The sequence below is a fragment of the Planococcus citri genome, chromosome 3, assembly GCF_950023065.1.
Source record: "Planococcus citri chromosome 3, ihPlaCitr1.1, whole genome shotgun sequence".
NCBI classification, from domain to species: domain Eukaryota; kingdom Metazoa; phylum Arthropoda; class Insecta; order Hemiptera; family Pseudococcidae; genus Planococcus; species Planococcus citri.
This window is the reverse complement of record NC_088679.1, coordinates 30480808-30489133: the sequence shown is the minus strand read 5'-3', so window position 1 is coordinate 30489133 and position 8326 is coordinate 30480808. Positions and strand designations below refer to the sequence as shown.

Genomic DNA, 8326 nt, shown 5'->3' with positions numbered 1-8326 from the left:
AAACAGTGTTACCACATCTGCGCAACTGAAATGTATAAAAAGTAGTGGAGTTATTGCGTTTTGCAAACAAAATCTCATTTTTCAGTGCATTTAGCTCTAAAATCAGACTTGTTTTCCTCGATTGCGCTATGATATTCAACTGATGGACAAAATCTGACACCGGGAATGGATTCACCGTTGAATTTTACATAAGGATAGATATCAAACTCAATTTTCGTAATTTTGGAGTTATTGCGTTTTGCTATCCACCTCCTCAAATGAAAAATATTTGTATGATTGAAAAGTTTAAAAATTTGAAAAACGAAAATGTTGAAATAGTAAAGGTAGGTATTTATTATAATATCTGCATCTCTTCATACCTTAAAAAATCTTGAATTATTTGAATACACTGAAAATGTGAAAAAAATTGAAATTGAAATTTTAACCTTCCCCTCTCCACCAAGAAAAAATTAGTCATTACGTCTTGTAATCTCACCTTAATATTTTATAAAATCGTTGCGAATTTTTATAATAGTCTGAAACAATCAACCTTTTCATATCTAAAAGGTTTGTTTCATTTTTTCCTTAGAAAAACACTGACTGGTGGCCTACTCCATGCCGTTGCAAATTTTTTAATGGTATAGGTAGGTACCTGAATGAAAGATTTAAAAGTAGCAAACAGCAATTAAAACTTGAAAATCTCATAAATAAAACTGTCGATATGGAAGTTCAACTTGGAGTTCCTATTTAAAAATTTAGAAAAGCTACAGCGTGACTCAAAATAGTACACATCGAAGGTTCTCTATTTCCATCAAAATTCCGACAAATTTTAAAGTACCTAAGGTCCTAAGGTGATATCTCAATCATTGTGTTAGATGAGAATCAACTTGAAGTTGTCGATGTAGGTATGGTATAGCGGAGAGGATCGTTATCATTCTATTTTTTTCAAGAATTGATTATTAGGTCTACAATTTCTGACAAAATGAACGAAAAGGAATAGATTAATTATTGAATTGAAAAGCCCTCAATCTTTTAGCAAAAAATTAACTTTAACCTTCAGAAATTATTTTTTTTTAATTTTATTGAAATTCAAGAAAAAAGTTATCGTTGAGTTGAGATCATCAATTTTATTTCCGGAGCCTTACGAGATTCAACTAGAATTTAGGTACCTATGCATCGATCCACTGAAGCGTTAATATTATTTTTTCTCAACAAAACTGTCTATAAAATAGAAATGGAATTCTTACAATCACAATAGAACAAAAATTTCAATCAATTTCAAAGTGAAAATAAATAATTAAAACAGAATATACCAACCTAATCATTTCGTATTGTATGGAATGTGAATTTATTTAATGTTCAAGATTGAGCTGCTGCAGTTATTCTTACATTGCAATTTGAGACTCTTAACTTGTCCAAAACGAATTTTATTGACAGGAAAATTTTTCTAATGCGTATTTCTCTTTAAAACCATTGGCAGGAAGAAAAAGCATGATACATATAAATTTTTAGTCAGTGGTTAGATTTTTTCAAAGTTTATTCTTGGAGTTGTAAAAAAAATTAAAATTAAAAAACTAAAAAGTGTCGTCAAAAAGCAAAAACAAGACAATTATTATTTTGCAGAAATGAGGAAACTATGAATTTTCTGAAAATTGAGTGAACTGTGAAAGTGTGAAATGAAAGGTCACAAAGATTTTTAATTCCATTTTCCATTCTAATTTCTAGTTCTACGAAAGTTAATTATTTATTCAATTTATTGTTAGTTTGTTACTCAAAAAATTTTAAAAACTAAACTGAAAAGTGAAAGGGCAAACGATGAAACATGAAACGAAAAACGAAACGACAAAAAACAAACGAGGCATCGTAAGAGCATGATTGCTCATCACATTTTCCCGCTACTTTGCGAAACACCTGGTTTTTCCGAAAACACAGGAGGTTACCAATGCTCCATTGTTCTAAAATCCATCCATTAATTTCCCTTAGATCAACGATTATTCTATTATTAAACTATTCAAACAATTTTCCCATATCTTGCCTACTTACAAAATTCAAGTTTAGTCTCACAAACTCGAAAATTTCGAAAATTTCCCCTGAAGAAAAAAATCAACACTCGAGTAACCAAGTCAAAACATGCACATCCGATTTTCCGAAAACACCAGCCTACACCTAGTATCGAAAACAGAAACACAATAAACACATAACACATGTTTGCGATTTCATCGCTGATAAGAATGAGAAAATTTCAAATTTGAAATGCGTTCATCATTTTATTTTTTATTAAAATTATACTACGAATTAAAATGAGAAATATGAAGTAGTAGTAATCGTAATAATTACTAATTACTGTTAAGTCGTTTCCGAAGTGCGAAGTGATCATCCGAAAGGAACTTTTGTGGCTGTAAAATATCCGAAGAATTTCTGTGTTGACGACGATTTTACACTCGAACTCGGTACAAGAAGATTTTGTGGTTTTTTATTCTCATAATACAAATATGTCACCGAAGGAGTTGTCCGATAATGATGATCTGGCCACTAGTTTGATTCTCGATCCTTTTTTAGGATTCACCACACATAAGATGAACATCAGGTACGAGTTTTGATTAAATCAAGCATTTCACCTTTTGAGGAAGAATCCTTTTGAATAATTTATAATTTTTCGTAGATATCGTCCACTGAAAGCGAACCAAGAAAAATTGAAAAATATAATCTTGGAATTCATCGAACATCAAGACTACGATAGAACGTACGCTCAGTTAGCTGAGGGAGAATGGATGCCGAAAACGATGAGGGTTTTAAAAAGTAAACTACACCAGCAACGATTAAAGGAACATGTATGTGTTTATCATTCTGGTGTATCGTATATTACCTAATAGTGACATAAATGTAATTCTAATGAGTAATGACGACTGATTTGTTCTACGTAGATTTACAGATATTTGAGAGTTTTCGATAAAAATGCAGGGTTTGTGATTGATGCTTGTTATCGGTACAGTATGGAAGGTAAAAAAGGTGCTAAAGTCTTGGCTACTAAGAATTGGTGAGCTATACAAATTTAGATAGAAGCCATAATAATGTAGGTACTAAAATTATAACGATATAATTTACGTGCATTCGCAGGAGCAAAAATGACAAAATATCTTATTTGGTTGGTTGTATCGCCGAGTTGACTGAACAAGAAGAAAAACAATTACTGCATCCGGGTAAAAACGATTTCTCTGTGATGTACAGTTGTCGTAAAAATTGCGCTCAATTATGGTTGGGACCTGCTGCATTTCTTAATCATGACTGCGGAGCGAACTGCAAAGTACGTTTGTGTTAGATTTTCTTTTTATTAAAAATCACGATATTGTTTCGACTTGAACGTTGGATTTTGTTTGTACATCAGTTAGTTCCAACTGGCCGAGACACTGCTTGCGTTAAAGTATTACGTGATATTGAAGCTGGCGAAGAAATCACCTGTTTCTATGGTCAGGATTTTTTCGGAGATAATAATTGTTATTGCGAATGTGAAACTTGTGAAAGGTAATCACCGATCAATAAAAAAAAAGAAATGTGGCATCGTGTCTGAAATATCCTCAATTTAACATTTTATATTTTATATTACAGAACTGGATCCGGTGCATTTGCTACGAAACAAAACACCCAATCCGAAAGTGTTCGTTATCCCCTTCGCAACGCTTACAAAAAATCGAACAAAGTGAAGGAGAATATTCCGCTTTTGCCTATACAGGCTGTGACTAAAGAAACCCCAGAACTGAAACAAGACGAATACCTTACTGCTAATCGTAAAAAAAGTCTTACAAAATACGATCAAGACCTTATCGAAAAATGTACTTTCACCGAACTTAGACGACTTAAATCCTCGCAACGTTGATGAAACCCGCTCGAGAACTCTTCTCCATGCCGATACTTGTGTTCAAAAGGCAACTAAGACTACTCCAAAAAGTGCCAAAAAATCAAATGCTTAATGACTATTCACTGCCATACGAAGAATCTATCGCCGAACGTAAAAGACGTTTATGAATTCGATGAAAACGAGGATGAAACTATTCAACCTTTGACTAGAAAAAGTGCATTTTTCAAAAACGATTCTGTCGTCAACGATTCGTCGAAAAGTGAACAGAACGGCGTGATTATTCCGGTACATTGAAGTCAACTCCGAAGATGAAGAAAAGCTCGGTTCTAGACAATGTTTCAGATTTTAGAAATAGCTAACAATATGAACAATACGAAGTTTTGCGTTTACAAGTCGATGGCCCGGTTGAATGAAAGTTCTACAAAAAGTACGTTTCACTTTCAAAGAGTTTATACGTTATTTTAAACTCGAATATTTCAAGTTCGTTACTTGAGGTTCGTTTCTCCCTTTCATATACGTATTTTTTTCATTATTTTATCGTCGATAAAAATCATTCGTTTATTTCCGGTTTATTGAAATACGCTGGTACTTTAAGTACAAAAAATGTTTCATTTATATCTTCCATCTTTTTTTTTTTAATTAATTTTTTATATTGGTCGTATAATTATGTAGGTAGGCTACAACACATTGAAAATTGTTCGATGTTTTGTCTATTTTAGTATTTTCAAGTATTATTGTAAAATTACTTGATCTATTAGTAAATGTTTTAGTTTATGTATGTTTCAAGTTTGACTACGATTTTGTTTAATATTGTTAATTCAAACGATTATTCTTATGAATTTCTCGAATTTTGACTTTGTGTTTTTGCAAGTTTTATTTTTTGTGATGCGTCGATTATTTATTTCATTTGTTAATATTTTTTGTTTTGCTTGTGCTGTATAACGCAATAATTATTAAAGTATTATATTATTTTTCCGTCGGCGTTATTATGTTCTATAGGGTGTCTGAATTTTTTCTTATTACATTCAATTTTCCTACTCCGATCTATCCTATCCGACGTCAACGTATCAATAATTGAGTACATTACTCCCTTGATTGTTTCCTGTGTTAATAATGAAACATATCGTTAACCAAATTGGTCATTTTATTAATGGAATTTTTTGCTCTTGATGATTTTCTTTATTATGTTATTGCTTTGCTCAGTCCAAATGAAACCTAATGGGAAAAGAATGTCAATCGTGTAATCGCGCTAGTAATCTACGAGACTTTATTTGAATAAAAACCATTCCCTTGCGAGCATTTCATTTGTTTTCGATGTTCGATGTATCCATTTCGTCAATTTCATTTCATTTCTATCCAAAAAGTGTTATGAAATTCGCGATTTCTTCAATTTGCAATCACTCGGCCTCAATTTCAAGAGTTTCAACAGCTGCAGCTCCTCCGGGTAAATGCAAATCAGCTAAACTGGTAGCACTGATTTAAAAACATTTAGCACGTGGCGCTCTCTACGTAGAAATTTATTTTGTAAACTCGTCAAATTTGTTATCACACAATCACACCGGGTACAATCTGTTGATGTTTGTACAATATTCGATGTAGAGCTACAAAACAAAAAAAAAAAAAAAAAGAAAAGACAAGTCCGTGTAGTTATGATAGGGTTATAAATAATTAATAATTAATTAACAGTAATTGAAATGTTCATAATTCGTTGTTTATCCGCAATTTCGCTTCAAAAATCATAATTTTCCGATCTAAAGTGTTAGTGATTTGTATGGTGAAAATGGTAGCATTCTGGAGCTCACGATCAGGATGATGCGAAGATCAAAATTATTCGTTCATTTTAATTAATTTTGAGAAAATCTTACGCTGGGCGTAATGTAGATAAGAAATTTCGATGTGAAAGTGATTGTGAGTTGAAATACTTCGCACTCATGAGTAATCAAAATGATATGATTAGGTTATTAGGTAAGTGGTTTTGAACATTTAATTGTTGAGTACCTTTTCGTAAGACAGCATCATTTTTCTAATAAAACCGAAGGTATTCTGGTATATTTCGTAGTAAAAAATGTTATCTGTTACCGCTTATCAATGTTGAAATTAACAAAAGGTTGGGAAAATACGCTCGACTTGAGATGAATTATATCTGCATTCGAGTCGTGTATGGTGTTCTTCATCGTAAAAATGATTGTATATTGTATGGTATTCTATCGACTTATAGACTTTTTGAGTAATAACATGAATATATGCATGAGATAGAGTATGGCCATACTACTTTAAACCTGCATGAGCTTTTTTTTATAAATGTATGTTTGAATGTATGTAATCGAAAAGTCATTTTTTTTTCATTCCAGAGTTGTTTTGTAGCTTTGCATTTACTACTCGTTCTCGGTGTTATTTTTATACGTGTATGTATACCTTCCTATTGTGGTTTTTTTGAGTGTAAAATCCCCTATTATTGAAAAATGTCATCCAACACGGTACCTCTAGAACAAATTACGTCTTCCATTGCAAATAATAAAGATAAGGATATGCTAGATGATGGGGTACAAGGACCCAGTCGTGATAATGGTAAAGGTAAGCATTTAAGTATTGAAATGGGTTTACCTCTTTTCTCTCTGGGTGCACTGTGCCTCTCTTTATTATGCTCCAGCTCACACCGGACACAGATTAGCTTTCTTAATTGGTCTGCTATCTGCTGTAACAATATAGCCATTTTCAAGTATCTATCTATTTCTATATACTATCGTATTTGTAAATATTTTTTCACTTTTAACTTTATACTATATCCTCGAGTTTATACGCTTTTTGTTTATTTTGCCATGTTTGATATACCTATTAAGTATAGTATAAATACCTACGAGTACGTGTGTATTAAGGATGGGCCAATTTTATGCTTTAACTTCCAACAAATCCAACCAAAACTCCTATCAGCTGTGTGTTAGTCATTTCCCCTCATAGATGATATCATTTCTGAATTCGATAAGATTTATATTTTCGTCGAAAGTACCTAATTTGCCATTTATAGAATATCAGAGTTCTACTAAACTGAATAAAATTCTGTTGAATTGAAAAAAAAAAGGTTCGTGTTGAAATCACGCAATTATTTACGTGTAAACTTCAATTAAATCACATTTTTTGTTTATCGATACATTAATTGATGTTTATTTTTATTCGTAATTAGGTATAGCGATCGGATGAGTTATTACGATAAAAACACTGCACGATAGCATAGTTTGTTTCTGAATTCACTTCCTAGTAGTTTATCGTTTGCTTAACATGTCTATAAAAAAAAAATAAAAAAAAAAAAAAATAAAAATAAAAAACAGCCTGTTAAGCTATGATATTTTATAAACACTTCTACCCCGAAGGTGTTTTCATTTTGCACGAATAAATTAATGAAAATTTACGTGTTTTCGTTCCAATACAGCGTGGAATTCGAATTCAACGATGAATTTAAAAATTAAATCTTCGTTTTCTTGGCTTTCGATTTGAAAAGTATCGATTTTCTAAAAATTCGAAACACATTGAAATTTTTCTAGTAAGATGAGTGAAGTGAAATATGTACATATGCTTGGTTCTTAACGCAGAAAGTTGTTCTTCTGATGACGTATTCTTGGCTTCGGTATCGAAATCTTTTAATGGTAGGAATAAATACAACTTTGTATTGAAATTTATAAAGTAAGTAGGAGTTCATGACGTTCAATGACTCATGTTTAGCTATTGTCGACGGTTAAGCTACTTCGTGAACGGATGAATGAAATTTTTATTGCGAAGCCTCACTTGACTTTGTGTTTTTTGTATGAAATGTGATGATGTGAGGTGAGAGAAGGTAGAACTAATTTGTGAATCATTGAAAAAATTTTCACCCACTATTTTACTGTTTAGTTTCTGACGTTGTACATCGTTAAAATTTTCAAGTTCAGTATTATTGTATTATTAGAATGTAGGTTAGTCACATTTGACCCCTCGAAGGAGTTGTACTTGTAAGGGTCTTATCACAACGTAAAAGAATCATTTCGTGAAATGAAAATGACTGGATCTTTCTTTGTGGCCTAGTTCGCTTAAATCTTGACTTGAAGAAGGCACTGTAAAAAAAAAAAAAAAAAAAAAAAACTAGACAGCTAAGCAAAGCTTAGCTGCAAAGTGTGCGTAGCTAGCTGCCTTTTCTACAGCTATAACCGCTATTACATAGCTAAGTAGTGCATGCCTCTAATTTTTCAGAATTCTCATTATCTTCATATATATTACATACAATAATTGAAGAGCTCTATTCCAAAGTGGGATGGATTTTTCAAAGTAAATTTTTCTACAAGTGATTGTTCTATGTCCAAAGAAAGGAAAGGTGCACCGACCTTTGGAAACAGAACAAATTTCAGTATCAAAAACTTTGAACGCATTTTTTGGAGGAAAAAATGACTTAACCCACTTTGGAATAGAGCTCTTCAATTATTCATATCATTTTCAAGTTCACATTATCTACAACTTATAGAA

General features: G+C 31.9%; 2 protein-coding genes across 6 annotated transcripts in view; both read left to right on the top strand.

The window, feature by feature from the left end:
• Nucleotides 1-2149: 2149 nt before the first annotated feature.
• LOC135841979 (histone-lysine N-methyltransferase Suv4-20-like) lies at nucleotides 2150-4287 on the top strand. Its single transcript, XM_065359233.1, has 6 exons — nucleotides 2150-2566; nucleotides 2642-2810; nucleotides 2904-3016; nucleotides 3097-3283; nucleotides 3365-3501; nucleotides 3586-4287. Exons 1-6 carry the CDS (start codon nucleotides 2472-2474, stop codon nucleotides 3851-3853), a joined length of 969 nt encoding a protein of 322 aa, XP_065215305.1. The 5' UTR covers nucleotides 2150-2471; the 3' UTR covers nucleotides 3854-4287.
• A 1106-nt stretch (nucleotides 4288-5393) lies between these two features.
• The window catches only part of ATP8A (ATPase phospholipid transporting 8A1), a 36389-nt gene continuing 33456 nt past the window's right edge, over nucleotides 5394-8326 (top strand). For 3 of the 5 annotated variants that reach the window (XR_010558038.1, XM_065359220.1, XM_065359219.1), the window contains exons 1-2: nucleotides 5394-5800; nucleotides 6187-6409. Coding sequence is in view for 4 of the 5 variants with exons in the window: in XM_065359220.1 (XP_065215292.1) it covers nucleotides 6298-6409 (112 nt within the window). In the remaining variant the exon portion in view is untranslated. The remainder of the gene's footprint in view (nucleotides 5801-6186; nucleotides 6410-8326) is intronic. The other 2 variants (XM_065359224.1, XM_065359223.1) reach the window with 1 other exon arrangement.

Coding starts and splice junctions, on each gene's coding strand:
- LOC135841979 (XM_065359233.1), top strand. CDS start 2,472: ATGTCACCGAAGGAGTTGTCCGATAATGATGATCTGGCCACTAGTTTG. Junction 2,567..2,641: donor ACACATAAGATGAACATCAG/GTACGAGTTTTG, acceptor AATTTTTCGTAG/ATATCGTCCACTGAAAGCGA. Junction 3,284..3,364: donor ACTGCGGAGCGAACTGCAAA/GTACGTTTGTGT, acceptor TTTGTACATCAG/TTAGTTCCAACTGGCCGAGA.